Source organism: Sturnus vulgaris, chromosome 2 (genome assembly GCF_052056855.1).
Source record: "Sturnus vulgaris isolate bStuVul1 chromosome 2, bStuVul1.hap1, whole genome shotgun sequence".
NCBI lineage: Eukaryota > Metazoa > Chordata > Aves > Passeriformes > Sturnidae > Sturnus > Sturnus vulgaris.
Window position 1 is genome coordinate 88,051,539 of NC_142244.1, and position 20,506 is coordinate 88,072,044.

General features: G+C 41.3%; 1 protein-coding gene across 3 annotated transcripts in view; it reads right to left on the reverse strand.

Moving 5' to 3' along the window:
- Positions 1–2,755: 2,755 nt before the first annotated feature.
- Positions 2,756–20,506, reverse strand: part of CNGA3 (cyclic nucleotide gated channel subunit alpha 3) — a 28,724-nt gene continuing 10,973 nt past the window's right edge. For 2 of the 3 annotated variants that reach the window (XM_088159975.1, XM_088159976.1), the window contains 6 exons: positions 18,571–18,687; positions 18,120–18,299; positions 12,733–12,852; positions 10,528–10,635; positions 9,529–9,635; positions 2,756–6,271 (listed from right to left, as the gene is read on the reverse strand). In XM_088159975.1, the coding sequence (XP_088016101.1) occupies positions 4,863–6,271; positions 9,529–9,635; positions 10,528–10,635; positions 12,733–12,852; positions 18,120–18,299; positions 18,571–18,687 (2,041 nt within the window). In that variant the 3' untranslated portion in view covers positions 2,756–4,862. The remainder of the gene's footprint in view (positions 6,272–9,528; positions 9,636–10,527; positions 10,636–12,732; positions 12,853–18,119; positions 18,300–18,570; positions 18,688–20,506) is intronic. The other variant, XM_088159977.1, reaches the window with a different exon arrangement.

Consider the following 20,506-nt stretch of genomic DNA (forward strand, 5'->3'; position numbering starts at 1 on the left):
CCAAAGCTGCTGCTCTAAGAGAGGCTTTCCTGTGCCAGCCACTGGACCTGTGAACAAGCAGCCTGAGGACTTGCTTTAAACAGCCTGAATCTACAAGTAATCCGAAAACAGTGGGAATCCCATTGCAGCAAGTTGGATTAATTATCTGCACTATTCTGCATGTAAAATATTTGTACTTTGATGAGGATCTTTACAGCATGGTTGGTTTGATTCATCAGCCCTGCAGGCAGGCTACACAAAGAAAACGGGTTTGTGCTTCTCTGTCTCCTTCTCTGGAAAAGCAAGTAGTGCCTGTGGGTTCTTGCCATGCTACTCACCTGAAGGGGCTGTTCAGGTGTGACCACTCTGGGGTGGTTCCTCTTCCAGGGCAATGAGGGGATATAACTGTTGGCAATAAGAACAGGATGGTGTGGGGTTTTTTCCTTGTCAGCAAGCTAAAGAAATGATATATCAAAACAGACAAGAAGCAAAGAATTTAATAGCTATTCATCAAGCTGCCCATTGCTCTAGAATACAGCTGTGCTCTGCCTGATTTTCTGTTAGTGTTCTTCAGTTGCCCTCTTACAGAAAGGCTGGTACCAGGCACCACAAATGCAAAGGAAAGAAAAATTGAATAGCATCCATTAGTAAATTCCTTCCATGTTTCTGCACTTCTGGTTTTAGTACTCTACACCTGATTTACCTGTACAGGTCTCTGTTAGAGCTGGCTAGTGTCCTCAGCCTCTTGGGAAGACAGCCCATGGAAGCTGAGCCATTGGCACTGCAACCTGTACTCTCCTTACAGGAGCCCAGGTGATCTCCCAGCTTCTGATGAAGGAAATCTGTGAGGAACTGCTGCTGCTTCTGGAGTAAAGCTAATGTTTGTGTTCATCCTTGAATAACTGCTTCAAGAGTGCAAGCTTTTCCTCCTCCCTTTGCTCTTAGGGCGTGGAAAGGGGAGGATTGCAAGCACAGAACAGCAGATCTGTATTTGCCGCAGTGAAGCTGCAAGGGCCATTGGCAGCAGCAAGCCTCAGTCCTTGTGAGCTGGAAATGATTGCAAAATGAATTTCAGAAACAAAAGGCCTGACCATCTTCCGCCCTAGAGCTTGTTCCTCAGAGCTGGTGTGGTTTTCCCCCACCAGGCACCCTTCTCATGCTCTGGGCTATGAATGGGGCTGGGGAGGAGAGTCCCAGATTGATGGCTTCCCTCAGGAAAGCTGCCACAACTGAAATCTTGCGCTTTAACTGCCTGTACAGGTGCCAGATCCTTTTAGTGTATAATTCGTTTTGCTCTCAGGGATACATGAGGGGATTTTGCAAATACTCTATTTATGTAGAATTATGTAGACAAGGGTTTTATTCTTTCTGTTTGTTCCAGGTTGGAAACATGATTAGAAGAGCTGGGGGACCTTGAAGCCAAGTGCAAATGCTATCATCTTGCAAATCTTGAGGGTGAAGAGTAGCTCTCTTTTAGTCCACCTGTGTCATCTCACTGGACAGCCTGGCCTAGGTTTGGCCTGTGAATATCTCATCCTTGGTGCCAGCAGTGATACAGACACGAGTGTCTTACAAAGCCAGCAACACATGGACAAGTTCATAGAAGGCACTAATGCTTTTGTGGGGGAAAGGACAATAAGCAGTTTGGTTTTTAATGTAGAGCCCTCGTATTGTACATTAATAAATATTTGGCAGGAATGAAACTCTAAAGCCGATGCCTTGGAGAAGAGTTTTAAAAGCACAATTATACCCTTCCCTGGGCCGTTTCTGAAGAATGCTGCGCTGTCAAAAAAATCCCAACCCTCAGCTGTACAAATACATGAGCTGTTTTGGTGTCACTCTTGCTTTTGAAGCCAGTTCATTGAATTTACCAGGGCATTTTTCTGCTGTAAAAACTGTAAAGTAAAATAATAGTAGGGGATGAGGGTAAAAGGACAGGGAGAGCACTGAGAACACTTCAGAGAGGATCAAGGCTGAAATCGTTTGCTGTCAGGGTACAGAGTCCATGGCTTGAGGCCCTTACCATGGAAAAGCTCACTCTGAGCAGCAGCTGGAGCATGGGGTGCCACTCCACCACCTCTTCTCTCCTTCTGCACGTGGAGCAGATGTTCAAACCTCTCAGACTTTGCCCATCTGGTGTTTCCCTCAGCACAGGCAGTCTGAAGCAACACTGCCAGCTCATGGCTGCCTGCTTAGGCCCATGTGACGTGAGTGTTGTGGCCATTAAACCTATTTCTAGATTCAGGGCCTATGTTCAAATGCTCTGCAAGCACTACTCTGTGCCCTGTTTTCTCTTGTGGCAGGGTTGAAGGACCAGCCCAGCCCAGTCTGTGCCAGGCAATTTTTGGTAGGTGGCCTGTGTGCAAGTAGCAGAAAGCTACACACACTTATTTCTGCTAGACAAGCCACTGTCCCTGCTGTGCCACCCTGCTTGGAGCTGGGAAGGGGAAGAAAGGAGACAGGTTGCAGCACATGAAGAGCCTGACAGGCTCTGTGTCACATGGGACCTGGCACCTCTTGGGCAGTGGGAAAATGGTCAGGCTCTTGTGCCTGTGTTGTATCTGCAAACGCAGGGATGGTGTCAAAACTAGGCCCAGGACCAAAGCTCAGTGCCAGCTGCTCTGTAGTGAGCGACACCACCATTCCCACTTAGTTTTCTGTCACTTCCAATCTCTGTTCCAGCTAATGATTTTCTGGGTCACGTAATGGTGACATGATCAAAGTCTGTCATGAAACACTAAAATCTAGAGGGATATGGGTAAGAGAAAACACAGAGTTGCTTGAACATTACTCAAAATATTTTAATGTACATGTGTAGCCACATTAAAGAAGAGGAAAAAACATCTTACAGAGATGAAAGACGCCAAAGGATGTGATTTCATCATGCCAGAAGCTGTATGTTTCCAAGTGACTGAAGCCAATTGTATCAAAATGCTCTTTTCTGGCATATGAAAACCAGATCAAGAGGCACAGAAAGGGAACAGCAAACATGTATTTAACTGATAGATTAGGCTGTTCTAATCCATCAGGTAAAGAAGCAGTCCTGTGGTTTTTAGGGTTTTTAAACCTGGTATAAATTCGGTACAAAGAGTACTTTAAAGTTTTACTCATATATACCTAGTGGGCTGGAACAGCTGTGCTATGTTGGGTAGATAGGTAATTACAGAGAATGATGACTGATGGAGAACATGTCAATATGCATGAAACCCCTACCAGGTACAGTGGGTTTGAGTCACACAGCAGTGAATGTCAGCCAAGGTGAGTGTGGTACCCGCCTCTGTCAGGAGGTGAAAGTTACAAGTTGAACAGCCTGTGACTGTGTTGTCTGTGCTCACAGGGGTACCCTGCAGTGAGCCCAGAGTGGAGCTGCCTGCCTCTGCGTGGGACCAAGGGCTCTACACCCCTGCCAAAACCAGCCTCTCAGAGCTCCCCCATTTCTCTCAAGCCCTTAAAGAAAATAAGGACAAGATGCAGCTGATGGACCAATACTTCTGAGTGCCACTGGCCAAAACAGATCTTGGCTACTTTCCAAATCACTTGTTACAATCAGTGGATATTTTGATAATAGAGGTTAAGTCCAATCTAGGGAAGATCCATAAGTGCAGTTGGCTTCTAGGCTAATGATAACAGGAGTTTAGACAAGGGCCATGTGTGGACATTACTACCCAGTTATCCCTTTGCCAGTGTTGCTGGCAAAGCCCTATTCCTTAATCATGGACAGATTTGTCTCCCTCACCAGGCTCAGAAGTGTCGATAGAAGGGAACAGCTGCTTGGCTGGAGACGAGGACTTACTCTGAGCAGTTTAGCAAAACTGTCTCTTTTCATTCCACTACCACCCAGCTAAACCACCCTGTTCTCAGAGGGTTTCTCACCTGTTCTCCCTGCCTTGCAGAAACCCTGTTGTGGGAGCAAGCTGCCTGGCAGGCAGGGACAGCCTGCCCTGCCAGCTTATGGCATTTCTCAGTAGCCTCCCTGGGCACTGCCCATTTGCCAGGGAGTTCACTCAGCACCCTACATATAGGACCTGCACATACCAGGACCCTCTTTTCTCTTCCCAGGTTCGGTGAAGCCATATTACCCTTCCACCAGTGAGCTTTAGGGGACTCCTTTCCAAGTGAGGGTTTTACCAGTGCGGATGGAACTGGGCTAAAAAAAACGTAAGGGAGGATCCCCTGCTCTCTCCCCTGGTGAAGCAGTTGCAGAGCAGCAAAAGCTGTCACAGACCCTGCCAGAAGGGACATGAATGAGCACTGCTACTCTGTCAGCATGGTCCTTTGTGCAGAGCCCAGCTCATTACAGAGAATCAGACTAAAGATCTGAATGCACAGCTATTGCAGACACATGCAGGGTGCACTGCAATGGCCAGGTACTTGACACTGCTTAGCTGTCATTCAACTGTTTGCACAGACTGTGAAAGAACAAAGATTTTGAGAAATGCAGACATCCATCCACACATTTAATCAGCTACTAAAGTAGCAAGTTATAGCAGGGTACCCTAACAACATTTTTTAAGCTCTTAAAAAGGAAAAAAAATAATCTCTTCTAGTTCAAGTACAATGCCTTCTTAGCACACAATGCGCAGGAAGAGACAGTGTGTCAAGACCTACAGGTACCAAACACAACAGACATTCTGAGCATGACTTGGAAGAAGCCCACCCTCAGTACAAAAAAGTACCAAGTGCTGGACCAAATCTCCCCCCAAGAAGAAGGTAATTGTGTTCTATTTACAAGAAAATACTTCTTCAGTTAAAAATGCTAAAAACCATTCTCTTGAGTTCATATAAAAATAATTATGTCTATGTATGCACACACATATTTACATACATTTATGGCTTTCAGTGCTTCAACCTTTCCCAATAAATGAGGAAATATAAATATTCCATTACTGCTTTTTCTCCTCCTCAGGTTTTTCACCCTCTGCTTCTGCAACTGATAAGCTGCCACTACCATATTTTTTTACTCGGGTTTCTACTCTGGCAAGTCTCTGTTTCACCTTTTGTTGAGATGCGCTGTATTCTGCCAAGAGCCTCGCAAACCTAGTCTGCAGCGTATCCAGAGCTACTTCAAGTCGCCCTATTTTTTCTTCCAAGTCTTTTGGGTCAGCTCCTGCTTTTGCTGCCTCCTCATCAATTAAATTGTCTTTCATCAGAATTTGACGTCCTTTCTCTTCCAGAGCCTTTTTGGCTTCTGGATATTCTGTGAGAGCTTCCATTAAATCATCCTTAGACAAGCAGAACAAATCAGAATAACCAATACTCCTGATGTTGGCTGTCCTCCTGTTGCCAGATTTGCTACCTTTAATGTTTAGGATGCTGATTTCACCAAAGTAGCTGCCATCGCTTAGGACTACAAATTGGGTTATGCCATCATCTGCCACCACAGCCAATTTTCCTTCTTTAATAATGTACATTTCTCTTCCAATATCTCCTTTTTTACAAATGTAGTCACCAGGACTGAAGACTGTAGGTTTCAGTTTCAGCACCAGCTCAATGAGAAGTCCAGCTTCACAATCCTGGAATATACGCACTTTCCTCAGTGTGTCCAAATGAACATTGATGGCAATTTCAGCCTTCAACTTGTCAGGCAGATTTTTGAGAACTTCCTTCTCATCCACTGTTTTCTTGTTGGTCCAGAGGTAATCAAACCACTTAATAACCCTGGCTTCCAAATCCTTAGTCACTTTTCGGAATTGCATGTACTGTTTAATGGAATCCACTTTGGCCTGGAACTCCGCCCTGGAAGCATTCATGTTGGAAATCATGGAGCCGACGTTACCGACAATGGTGGCAAAGATGAGCACTCCCACCAGGAAGTCGATGACCACAAAGAGATACTCCTCATCCTTCACCGGGGGCGGTGTTTCTCCGATGGTGGTCAGCGTGAGCGTTGACCAGTACAGGCTGTAAATGTATTTCCTGGACAGGCGCGCATACTCCGGAACGGACACGTTGGGATACACCCAGGTGTCGGTTCCAAACCCGATCACCTTCGATATCGCAAAGTATATGCACGCGTTCCAGTGGATGATGATAAGAATGTATAACACAAGATTGCCAATACGGAACATGTTTGGATAATTTGTCCTGGTCTCAGTACGGTCAAAAAACTCAAAGAGCCGAGCAATCCTCAGCAAGCGGTTAAATCGGAGCTCGGGGTAGTTCAAACCAAGCTTGAAATATGCCAGGTCTGTTGGCACAAGAGACAGCACGTCCAGTTTGAACTGCGTAGTTTTGGTATAATGTTCTCGTAATTTCTTCTCATCCTGAACTAGCAAGCCTTGTTCAAGGAAGCCTTCAGAGAATAAAAAGATTTTATTTGTTAGAATAAAAATACCATCAACAGTAGGGAGTGACTTATATTTCATGCCTAAGAATGTTAACATTTGTACTGTTATGCCTAACATTGAGACATTGAGGTCACTTAATTGCATATTTAAATATTTCAATCAAGTTTCAAAGCTGATATATAATGACTAAGAACAATAACTCTATTATCAGAACAGTGCTCCCTGAGGATTTCCACTCTATCCTGCAAAAGCTGTATCTTTTTCTTTTAGGTATTTTTCAAAAAAAAAATAGGGAGATTCAAGTGTGTAATTTTTTATTACTCATTGGCCTGAGTCATAATAAAGTTAAGCAAGTATTAAGCAATTGTGTATAAAATAGGAGTGGAATATATTAAAATAAATACCAAGAATAAGTAGGTATAATGGATTGTAAGAAACTTTTTCCAAACAATATAGATATCCTTGAGATAAAGAAATACAGTTACCCCTCTCTCTAAGTCAATTTTTTCCTCTTGTGTCCAATGTTAAAACTGACATGATTTTCCTTGGTTTGCACTTTGTGTTTCTAGTGAGAGAGCTACTAAGCAGACTTTCTCACATCAGTATTTCTTTATTCCAAAGACTTCCAAAAGTATTAGATTTTAAAAATTTACAAGTAGATATAAACTGCAGTGACAGACCTGTACTGCAAACAGTCCAGCCACAGTGCTCTTTTGTGCCTCTGACAGCGTTAAAAATGTTCCACAAGGAACAGCCTATGCACTGCAAAATACTTGCTGCAATTGCAATGGAGATATCAAACTGTCAGCCCATTTGGCCCTTCAGGAGAAAAAGTCCACTGAGAAAAAAACCAAAACATTCCTGGTGTATCTGGGATTATCACATTTTACTAACCCCTTAGTAATCTACAAGCCATCTATAGCTTTCTCAGGGAAGCAGCCCGTGCAGAGCACCAAGCTGCATTTCTTTGTGCCCTACACAGCACGGCTGTATTTCTGGAATGTGTGGTGCATCTGTAAATGCCTCATCTATTTTTGTGTATCTGGCTTTGGATCTTCAAACTGATGGCAAACTCAAATGGAAATAGTTCTTGTGTCATGTGTGTGTTGCCTCCCAGAAAACTGCTGAAAAAGCTGGTCAAATATGCCTCAAATATTCCCTTTAGTTATACAACTAAACAGAAAAGCTGCCCAGACTGATGAATTTCTGATACACAGTTATGAAAAATAACTTTGAAAACACCTTCCCCTCCTAAATGGAGATAAAATCTCTTGGCTTTCTGTTACCTTATGGAACAAAATCTTACAGTAAAATCTTTTGAAAGCATTAGAACACAGTGTATGTTAAACATGACCAGCTGCTGAGACATGAGTCCTTTCTGTTTCACAGTGACAGTCATCAAATAGGTGAAATGCAGTCCAACTGGCCCTGCAGCTGGACAGAAATGCACCATGGAGAAGCTGATTATCAGAGTAGTCGTGGGGCTACCTAGATCTCAGTTCAAAGGCAGACCTTGCCCTCAGACAGCAGAAAGTCTCACTCTTCCCCAAAGGCTCTCAGGACCTCTGTCCCCAGGGCAGATGGACCTTGTGGTCTCACAGGAAAGGGCAAAGGCAGAGGCCAGGAGGGGCTGTTAAGAGAACTGACGAAGATTTTGCCACCTAAAAGAAGCAAATTCTTTCTTGGAGTGCCTGGAACTACAGCAGACACCTGCACTGAAGCATTCAGGATTCAGCTCCAGCAATTCTGCAGTTGCAAGCCAGGCTTGAAAATTCAAATTCCAGTCAGGCTTTAACAGCCATATAATCATTATCAGGACAGCCCATGGCAATTAATAACTTTCTTTGCCGGGACATGCCTAATTTCTGCTCTGTTCTTTCCCATTACATTAACAGATGTAACTGCAGAAGGTAAATTTAGTTGGCACAGTTGACATTTTAACTACACAAAGAAGATTAACACCCCCCCACCCCCATCCTGCCCCAAATACAGCACTCTTGTGATTTAGACTGGTACCTGAAACTGACTTTCCTGTTGAACAAGGTACTTGCTAAGTTTAAGAATTTAGCTTGCCATGGGTTGTGTGCTTCCCACATGACAGCATTTTTAGCCCATCTTGTAATTATGTTTACAACTTGTCACAGGTCATAATTAGCATCAAGCTGTCAGCACAACTTTAAATAAATAAACAGATAAAAAAGATATGATGTTAAAAGGAAAGATTTAAAATTACTCTCTTTTTTTGATGATCAGTGCTGTTTTGGATTCCTTCAAGGGACAATTTAAAGCTGTGTCTGCACCAGTGAAGCGAATGAGACTGGAGACATTTTCTGGCCCAAGATTAGCTACCCTGACAGCTTCCATTCACATGTAAATTCTTCCAGGCTCCTCCAAAAACACCACCATGAACAACATCCAATCTTTGTTGTCCTCCTAGTTGTCCCCAGACACTGGGTGCTTGCTGGTGTGGACCAAGTGCAAGCACCAGAGTGCATCAAGGACTATTCAATAATTTGGTGATATGGATCACTGTACGTCATTCCTTAGGCCTGTATTATGACCTTGTTCAGTTTAAAGCAGGTATCACTTTAAGGTTGGAATCTCAGCCTGCCTGGATTACAGAAACAGGGACAAGAAGCTGAAGAGAACCACTTCACACAGAGCATGGCACAGCCCTCACAGATCCTCTGGGTTCACATTTTCTCCAGGAAGGCAGGACCTAAGCAGAGGTTCCTGGGTTAACCCTATCCCATCACCAGGCAGTGGGAAAGCCAGACAGGACCTCATAGAGGCTGCAGGAAGCACAGATGATGGCAGAGGGGCCACACTGCCTGTTCCAGGCATACGACCACAGACTGAAGGCTGAGACATGTGCCAGGTCTTGCACTTGGCCAACTCAATAACCACTTCTGGTTATTGATGCAGGAAATTGGTTAAGAAAACAGCACTTATGGGGTGCAGTTGGTTTCCTGCCCCAAGTGCCCTCTTGTCCCTTCCCACACAGCCTGTTACAGTGGCTGTACACTCAGCATTTGACACACCTATTACTGACAAAACTGAATTTAGAGACAAGTAAAGAGCAAGTGATGGAATGTACGGCCTTAAAGAATCCAGACTGATCAGACATTTCATCTTCTGAAAACCTCCAGTGTTGTGTTCTGACAGGATATTACAGTAGTCAGACTCCACAGGGGAATTTTTGTTTCCATCCTTTAAATACATGCAGTATTTGGAAACACTGTAAAATCCCAGAAAGACTCACCTGTTCTGAACCTGACGAACATGTCAATAATATAGATAATATCAGAGAGATAATCCAAGAAGATCCACATTTTAACATGGTCCATTTGTAGCTCATCAAAGCAGGCTCTATAGTAACAAAGATTAAAAAAAAAATATTAGGCCAACTGCATAAGCAGAGTATTTGCATTATGTGCCCTAGCAACACATTAGTGCACATTTCTGGAACAGAAATATTACAGGCAGAGTATCTCCATGTCCAGACATCTGCACACTTTGAACTTCGTCCAAACAGACACCAGGATCTTGCAGAATTCCAAGGTGTTCTGGACAAGAGTAAAACTCAAACACAGAGATGCCACACGAGTGCACTTATGGAGGATTACACATATCCCTACAATTAAAAGTGCATCAGATTTCACATGATATGCATCTACATGAAGATAAATCCCAAATATTTGTTTCTCAGTGGCAAAGCATCCTCATATCTCCCTACCAACTTACACAGTGTAAGAAAACCATTTCTACAGCCCTCCATCACCTTGACTGAAACTGATTTCTACATTCTACCATGAGAAAGAAATAGTTGAGTTAAATCTTCCTGCCCTTTGAGCATCCAAAAGATGCATTATATGAATTTAAGAGGCCCCACCACTGCTCACATCCCTCCTTTCTGTTCTCTCCCGGGTGGTAGGAAGCCCTCATTCCTGGCAGTGCTTAGGGATGCAGTGGCCAGGACACAGCTCAGCCACCAGCCGGCAGGTGGCACACAAAGGCCACACCAGCGCTCATGAGGACATTCTCTGCAAGCTACATCCACCTGCTTTTAGAGAAAGGAAAAAAAAAAAGGAACACTGGCAATCTATTCCCAGTGGTACACGTACCATACATCTCTAAGGGCATATGAACTGTAAACCTTCTAGGTAAGTCACCAAAAAGATACTGCAGGGAGATAAGAGGGTGATTTACATAGGAAACATAATGATTGAAATGTAAAATTGTTATTAACTGAAGTCCATACCTGCACACTAGCATACACCAGTTATAGAACACGGGTGCTGCAATTACAGTTAGCCAGTTGTAGTACAGATTGCTTGAAGGATCTATCACAAAGACCTCCTTTTTCGGCCTGGAAATTAAAACATGCAGATTTACACTGGAAATGTAAGCAAGCAACCTGCTAGATCTCCCTCTTCTTGAGGCTGCTCATTTCACCATGAACTCATAGCTGCCCAAGAAGAGAAATATCCATGCAGGCAGTGCAGATGAGATACCAGGCATCCTATCTGACAAGCTCTATTTCTTTGTTTGACCCAGCTTTGGAAAAAATAAATAAGAGTGGAAAGAAAAACACAGACATCCGTATCTCCCAGGCTGAAACCCACAGCCTTCTGTATTAAGCCCCACACTGAAAAAAAAAAGTTAATTGTTAAATGTTTCTTATTATCACTCCAGTTATAAAGTTAAATTTCATTGCTAGAGAAAGAGCCTTCTTTTGCAGGCTAATTGTTGATTTTTAGCAAATTCTATTATGGAAATGACTGTATAAGCATGCATTTCAACAAGTAAAACACATATATATTCAAATACATGTCTGTACAAGTAAGAATCTCTGTGTGCATATGCACATACAGTGTGTGTGACTAGAGCTGAAACATGTCTTAGTATGTAAAGGGAAATTTTATGCATTCACAGTCCTGGCTCCTTAGGCCTCAAAACAAGGAAGTGATGCTAAAGGAAGCACACAGGCCTGGAATGTAAAGGTTTAAAGAACAGCATGGCTAATGGCACAGGGAAGTGCCCACCTCCAGCATGAGAAAGGTTGATACAGAATAGAGAGCGATTAGGCATGTAATCAGAGGACACACACAGTAGTGGATATGAGGTCCAAGGCTGCAAAATGACGTCAACAGTAGAAGTGTGATCTGTGGACTGTGTAATAGTGTGCAGAATATGTGACCAGGCAATGCTTGAATAAGTATTTGTGGGACTTTTCCCCATCTCCAAGAATGCAAATATATTAAAATGTAATGATAATTTATTTCAAATCTGTGTGTATTCCTGGCATTACCATTGCTGTCAGCTGAATGCCCAGGCAATGTGAGTAAACGAAGCAGCTTTAATCTAAAAAGTATTTACTTTACCATCTTCACTACTGGTTTTAAACCATTTCTTCTCAAAAACTGGTGACCACTTCAAAACGGGTGAAATGAAATATGGTCATTATATGTCAGAGTATACTACCTTGTAGACATTAAAACATTATTTTTCTTTGACAAAATGTTTTAAAACACTCTTGGCTACTGCAAAGCTCAGGCTTTCACTACACAGTAATTAAAGCCAAAAGGGAGTGCTTTGAACAAAGGCTTTCTAATTGAAAAAAAAAGAAACAATTAAAAGCTTTGATTAATAAAGATCCTGAGATCAATCAGAGTCCATTTGGAATGCCCTCAAGTCTATATAGCAGGTGCCACCATATACATACATATAAACCTACAGTATCATACTCTAACGTACTCCTTAACTGTGAAGGCCATCCAAATGCATTCTCTTTTTATCTGCCATCATTACTTTTAATCACTGATAATACTAAATTGTGCTATATTTGGGTCAGCTTTACAGGAACAAAGCAAGAACAGGATCCATTTTTGCCAAAAGCATTCAAATTACCTCATTTTGTTGCAGAAATACACCATCCCCTAACCAACAGAAGCAAATTTTAGTGATTAATAGCAATGAACTGGATCATATTAAGTAATTAAATATACCAGTCAGTGAAATAACTAAACTTACTAGCAAACCTTTGGTTTGCTACATGTAAGATATTTCTACACAGTAAGATGAACCAGACTTTTGGTTCATCTGCTCTGAATCTTTATGGAAATTCTGGAACAATGAAAAGTCTGTGCAACTCTGCAAAGAAGGTTGCTGTCCTAAGGTGTTGTCATAATTAAAAAGTGATCTTCAACTCCAAGTGACCAGAGGTAGCTCAATTCCCTTTTACTGACATAGGAAGCTGTTTCTGAAAGATCTAAACACGGGTCTTCAAGATACAACAACTTTGCTGAGCAGTTGAAACCTTCTCAAAGGGGAAAATGTATTAAAGATTTGACAAGCTAAGAATTTGCAGTCTACAGAACAATTTTAAGTGTTACAATTAAATGCTATACCATGTTTTGTAGCATAGGAGATGTGCTACAATCACACATTCATTCTTTGTACTTACTCTTCCTTTTTTTTGTCATCTTTTTTGTCATCTTTTTTGTCATCTTTCTTTTCCTCTTTCTTTTCCTCTTTCTTTTCCTCTTTTTTCTCCTCTTTAACCTCTTTCTTTTCTTCCTTTTTGCTGTACAAAATAATGCAAGGCTTAGCAATATTACCAATACTAAGCAGTTCAGGGAGAGGGTGGAGGTTTGGGAAACAAGACTAGACTCTGGACAGAGTAGGACAGGGATCCAACTGGAAAAAAGAGTTTACAGGCTGAGATCTCTCACCCTGACACTACCACACTATCACATCAGGTAACCAGCTGGCTGATTCCCTGCATTAGCGACCCACACCTTCTTGACTTTTTCAGACATCAGTGTACCAGGCTGATTTTAAGTAAATGCTTTCAGTTAAAGAATCCAGGTATTTAAAAAGAAATCTATCAAATGATGAGAATGTGAAATGGTTTAACAAACTGTCAAGGTTCTTTGCACAGCCAAAACCTCAATGCGACTGTCTGAAGCTTTCATAGTAATTATAAAAAATGAGGATCTTCTCTCATGATTTTTTAAAACCAGCAAAATTTTAATTAATTAATTGCCTCCAGATCTGAATTGCCATATTCTTAAGTTTGCCTGAACAGAAGAGTCTTGAAATAGGTTAACTTCTGCAGACAGGCCCACAAACACTTTTCAAACCTACAGGAAGTTAACATCTTTCTCGAGATTCTGACAATACTCAATCTTAAAGCTAGATTTGCTACATGCTTTGGTCAAGAATCATGTAATGTGATGTGAGGAACAGTGTTCATTTGCACAAGCAGAAAATCCATCCTCTGAGTTCTCCTTTTTTATTTGAAATTTGTCCAGTCCTTGAAGCAGAAAGTGTCCCTCTTAGATAGAAAAGCCTAAGAGTGTTCCTCACACTACACTGTATGTGGATAACAAAACTCCCCACACATAATATCTGGTTTGAATGAAAGCCATGGATTCCTGCTCCCATGGGAGCTTTGTTTTCTCCTCTGAACTGCCAAGACTGGGTCTGAGTCTCCTTTTGCACTGGTGTCAAGAAAGGACAAATGAGTTTAATGACAGCAACATCCCCTCAGCAAGGACAGAATATGTAATAATGCTGCTTACAGGACTTGGGCTTTCCATGCACACTTCCTCATATTGCTCAGGCCAGAAAGCCTGTGCTGTAAATGGCAGTCACAACTAGGAATGTGCTTGTTACAGGGAGAAAGAAGCTCCAAAGGAGACAACAGCCACCAATTTTAAGATAGTGGCAGCTTTCACCAATCAGCAAGGAGAACCTGTTCCAGTTCTTACACTTAGACATTTCCACAGTGATGCACCACCACAGTGTACTTTGGAAAAGCAAAGACTCATTTGCTAAAAGATGGTGAGATCCTCCCCTCTGCCACATCCAGGGGAATACCAACACCACTGAAACCTTTGAAATTACACAGTGCAAGGGAGCAGAACTGGAGGAGAAAAGAACCTTTCGATTGACTGATCTTCTATTTCTACCTGCATCTCAAATCAAAGAAAGATTTTTTTCATTTACCAAGACTGATTCCTACACAGCAGTAGAACTGCTTATCAAGAATTTATTTCTCTGGACTGAATGTCCAGAACTTTACTGCTTCATTTTCCAATCTGCCCTCAACTCCTTCCCGTTTAAAAAACATGTCAGGATTTCACTGCAGATTACCATGCATGGTGTCTGATCTAAAGGCAAATGCACACTTGCTGTTAGCAGTAATGCAGCTCCTCAATACTTCAAATGCCTGGCATTCTTACCAGAATGGAAGAGTTATGAGTATGCAGAATTTTCAAAGAGGAGGGCTACTTTACATTTGTGGATCTTGTTATGCAGGGAAAAGTAGGTTGATAGAAAATCAGTCAAAAAGTCTCAGTGGTAGTGAACTTTGGGGGGAATATTTTGACAATTCCAACTCCCTCCTATGTTTGTGTTTTATTTTTTAAAAAGTAAAAAACTTTATTTCACACAGCATCTAATACCAATACTTATTTTTCTCTGGCCTGAGGTCTCCTACAAACTCGTCTGTCAAACTACAGGTACCTTTCATAAGTGAGTTTCTTCCATTTCTGTTGCCTTTTTTCATCTCTCTATTGTGGTAACTCCCAGCTTATCATACTCCCATCTGCTTGCAGTCTGGTAATGGAAGTCACTCAGAGGAAAAGGTTGGCCATGATCAAAGACATGAGGGCATCACGTACAGTTCCCCAAGACTTGGCACACTTAGGTCTTTACCATAATTAAAAGCCCATTTTCTTTTCTTTACCAGTAACACTGAGTAAACTTGAATCCAGTAACCAGTAAAACAGTTTGTGTCTGTTCTCTTTGACCCCAACACTGCAGCATCCATGCTGTTTCTAAGCTGTGTGCAGCTTCAGACTTAGAAAGCTACTTCATCAGCCCTTATAAAAACACTGTCACAGTCTTTGAAAGATTCAAATATCTGCATTTCTCATCTGTCAAATACTTTGCAAATCAAATATGTTTCAGACTGCTGGGCAGGTAGACAGACAGGTCTTGTCTTCATTTAAAAATAATGAAACATTGAAAGGATGAAAGTTTTGTCCAAGGTACATGAATCTTGTCAGAAACAGAGTAAGGCAGAAATATTTCTGTCCAAACCAGTTCTCTGGGCTCCATCTAGCAGGCTCAGCTCCAAGCTTATAGCACTTCTTTTATATCAGTCTAAATAAAAGTCTGCATATTTCTGTCACTGTTCACTGCACACAGATTTTCCTTTTGAACAAAAGTTATGCAAACCAAACCAAAAAGTTGCTTTAGGAGTAGGAAGATCTTTTGTTCAGCTACATGCACAAAGGTTTTGCAGCATCATTCAAAAGGTATAGTTTAAACTTGCCTATGATAGAATTACTTGGAGAAAAAAAACCAAGAGTTTTCTAGATGTATTTCTGACACAATCAGAAAATGTACTGGTTACTTTTTTGTTTGTTTGTTTGTTTTCATCTGGAAAACAATGAAAACAACTATCATTATGCACAAGAACAGATCTGCTGGATACTAAAGAGCAGGTATGTCTTCAGATTGCTGTGGTCTAAGACATGCAACAAATATTGATGTTAGCTGATTTAAAATTACAGGAGCTCTTCATTGTTTAATAAATTTCTCTTTGGTGTAACACTGTGAAATAGCTTGTCAATTATATAAAACAGACTCAAAAGGACAGCTTCTGTCAGACATTCTGTGGCAATACCAGCTTTATTATGGTGCCTGTCTCTCTAAAAAAACAGTACCTGCTGATCTGAAACACAGACTTTTAAAATATGGACATATAAATGGTTTTTGGTGCCCTCATCAGTATCCACTTCTCATCTGACAACCTGAAATTTCTGGGGCATTTGATTTGCAGAAAGGGACCAGTGTGTTAAAAGAGGAAAACCACTACTAGATAATTAATACATGACATGAATCTCATTTAAATAATGCATCCATCAGTAATGCAGTAAAATCAGCCAGCTGAACTACAGAAGGTAGGGACTACATGCTTAGTCAAATTTCATTTCTTGAGAGGAAGGGGTAACTTCAGCCACAAAGAAGTTCACTGGGAGCACAAAGGATGCTTTTCATACTAAGAAAACTAGACCTTTCTCTACAATAAAACTATACTCTTAGGAAAGGATTAGGAAGAACTAAGGAGTTTATACTACAAATGTTACTAGATTGGATAGGGAAGAAGAGAAGGTGCTGGTAGCAGAAAGGTCTTTGGAACTTAACAGTACTTACTCTTCATTGGTGTTGTTGCTAAAGTTGACATTAAACCTGGCCAAGGGCCAGTGACTGCAAGCAAATTAAATAAAACACATTAAAGAGTGTAAAGGCTGCTGGTATTTCATGCACGTGTTTACTGACATGACAGACTGACTCACGAGCTTCTCACAAATGCACTGATAAGATTAGCAAGGTCAATTTTGACTGTTGTGATAAGCCCCTTTGCATAACTGCTTCAAGGCACCAGCTCCTTTCTGTCATGTGCCTGGCATACACATTTGTGACCACATCTGATGTCTGAAGTCTGTTCTTAGGCGTATTAGTGCATGGTAAGATGCACCTCACTATTTTTAGCCCTGTACTCATTGGACTACTATTTTAAGCTTTCTTCAATCCTTTCAAGTCCTCTTCACAGATGCAGTGTCAAGGCTTGTGGATAAGTAATGAGCATACCTATCCATTGTTGCAGAATCAAGCCTTCATGACACAACCACTGAGAGTTACTGTCAACCAGCAACAGCATAAAACTGAAAAGGCAAGGATGGGTGCTCTCAAATTGACTTTAAAGAGCCTTTTACATAGGTTTGTTGGCCCATGATCAATGTTGTTCTCTCTAATTACTTCCCATCTGCAGTTGCTACTGATCCAGACACCTGAGAAATCAGGCAACAGTCTGGCTAATTCAATAAAATGTGCTCTTGAAATGAATTTCTATGGAGCAGATCAAATGAAGATAATAAGGATGTGCTGAACTACAACAAGTCAAAGTAACCTGCATAATGCACAAATCTTCAAAGGTTTTTGCTTTAATCTGAATTGCTCGCTGAGATTTTTGAAACTAATTACTTGCTTACCTACCAATCTTTAATTATGCAAAAGAATATAGGAGTCTCTGCTTCAATACCCAAAGTCAGATTTTGTCTGGGGACTTCATTTTCCCATTTTAACTGGAGTTAAATTTGAAACACCATATCATACATTTATAAAGTAATAATAACTCATCAAGTCAAAGAACTGTAAACACATAAAGGCTTCTCTTCTGTTTTATTGGAAAAAAATTAGGACTGAACCTGCCTTCCATACCGCAGACTGCATATGTGCTAGTAAGTGAAGTCAGCATCCAAAGGATTTTATCATTTGTGCATCAAAAACTTTCTGTAATGTTATCAGATGGACTTCTGAGTAGATGTAGCAAAGCAATGACACATTCTGCACAACTGCTTCCTTACAGTTTCCTAATACTTGCAAATAACTCACATTAAGATCCTGAAAAGCCAAAAGTAGAAACATCCTAGATTCTTGAAATAGAAATTGCATTCTCCTCAGTTGAGAGCAGTTTAGCAACATCAAGTTGCACTTGATAAAATCCCAGTTCTGAGAAATCATTCTGCCTCAAGCAGCATGATCAAAATCCTTTACTTCAAGATCATGGTCACAGTGTGTTTGAAGAGGAAAGAGAGAGTCTGTTGAAAGTGCAATACTTGAGTTATGTGAAGATTCCTGGGCAGCATTAAATACTCTGTTCATCTCCCAGGCTAAGCTCCTTACTCTCTTCTTAAAATACAACTTACATCCTAATTACCAAGAAAACATGATAATCTCAGCCATCTTCAGTTAATTATAAACACCTCTTCTTACCTGTTTGCTCCCCCGGGCCGCTCACGGGTACCCAGGAAGGAGCGGATGTTGCTTTGCCTGGTGGACACCTCTACGAGCTCTGGCCCTCTGATACGTTCCAAGAAAGAATCAGGCCTTTGGTCATCAGGGTGTGAGTGCCTTGTGGCCCATGACCTCACAGATAAGACAAATCGTGACAGCCTGCATGGAACACACACACAAAACCCACTGAACCAGACAGAAACAGGAGGTGGTTTAAAACATGCCCACATCTCCACCTGGCATCAAATTAAACTTGATGAGTAACTGTGAACCCAGTCACTCGCCACAATTTCGTACATCGCCTTCTGCAGTGGATTAGGAAAATACCTCCCACATCAGTCCCTATTCTACTGTATCACCACAGCAAGAGCAACAGAATACGCTTGCTGAGTGGGGGCCTTTACATCTCAAAGTAATTTTAGTAATTTACCTTGCCATTGCTCCCCTGCCAGTGAAGGAGCTCGCCTGGGATTCAGGTACATGTCCTCCCTCCATAGAAATGACTCCCTGCAGTTCTGAACATGCATCCTCACGAAGTGAATGCGTTCTGCAAAAACAATTCATTTTTTTAAGGAATTCCATGCAGTCTTCACCAGACTCACCCCCATCTGGTTCTCTCCACCACTCCATCAGCAAACAGTCCAGCAAATTGTCCTCTCCCTAGTAATACAGCATATATTTGATAACAATATTGCTAAGCCTGTGCACCTATTCTTCTGGAGCCATCCAGTATGAACTGGCCTTGCATTCCAGCAAGCTCAGAAGCTAAACACTACTTACTGGCACTTTAAAAATTAGCATTTGAGAAAAAAAATTAACTTTTAGCCTTATCTTCCAGTAATGGAGTTTTGAAATTGACTTCACTGGAACCTGAACTTTATGAGGGTTCACTCCAGATTTTTTTATAGTACTCCTTGTTTTTCAGTCTTTAGTATTCACTTTTGCAAGACTTTGTTATATCCATTAAGGATCACTTTTTTCTGCCTTTGTAATGCAAACAAGAACTCTCACATGGGTCTGTTAATCTGTATTGCCAGGAAAACACTGACTAAAATGATACTTGCAGTGTCTTCATAAGAGCTGGCAGCAGCATTCTGAATGGCCACAAGAGGATAATTCATAATTAGCAGCTCAATCTTACGTGCACTCACAGCTGAGAAACTAACAGACAAAAAGTTAAAATTTTATTATTTCTACTCAAAGAACAATAGAACCTGATGGTCCCAGTATTCTCAACTTGTTAACTGCTTTCCACTACTCTTCCAATAACAAAACACCATTTAGTACTGAAAACTTTTATAACCTAGTTTATGTTGCCAGTGCTGAGAATATTGTGGTTGCCAAAGTTAACATCTTTCCAAGGGACAATGAACAAACTTATGGAACAGGCATTCATCACAGATTACCACATGCAGCCCAAGAACTCTTTTGAGCTGAATGCTGGGAGAATAGCAGAGTTTGGCTCCTTTTTTAGTATTTCCTGGAGAAATTGCTTACAGACCTGCTGGAGAAAAAATACTGGACTAGTTAGTGTTTTAGACTGCACTACCATGGCTGGTTCTAAGTACTTTTATTCCCATTTACCAAGTAATACACATTTTGCGCGACCTTAGCAATAAATTCTAATATTGTTAATGGCAGTGCCTAATAAGTATCTACGTTTCCATTATAGCCAATGGCCATCTCAGGAATTGTTTCAGCTGCTTCAGAATAGGAGTCTGGTACACCTGAGAATGCTTTATTGGACCTCTCCAGAGCACACAGGTCTCTCCTCACATCCACTAGCACCAGCTAAATGCTTCAAATACTCCATGGTATCTCAAATAGCATTAGACGCCTATTTTAGGCAACTAAATACCTCTCATAATCAAGAGAGCCAAAGGAGCCTGAAGAGTTACTGAATTTGAGGGTAAGCTGAGCAGCTCCCTGGGTGCTGCTGACCATCAGTACTGACCACATCTCCACTGAGGACAGCAGGAACACAGGCACCTGCTCACATAAAGACACTGAAATCCAGATGTCTATAGGGCACAGCTGAATCCTACTTTCAACTTTAGCCTGTGTCTATAAGCTAATGTGTTGCCTCTCCTATTTAAGCTGTTTCTATACAGACGCTGGGTTTTAAAAATGGAGATTAATTTGTTATTTTGGGGGGGGTTGATTTTTGTTTTAACAAAATGAACCAACTTTATAACACACTACAGAGTAAGAATATGGGCACATGAATCACTGCAGCATAAATGAGCACAGCATTTTAAAGATCAGTAGCAGCTTTCTGTTAACTATTGCAGTGAATGCTTCTTCTTGGTAACACCTCATTTCACAGCAGAAAAGTGCTTAAGCACATCCTTAGCATTAAGCATAAA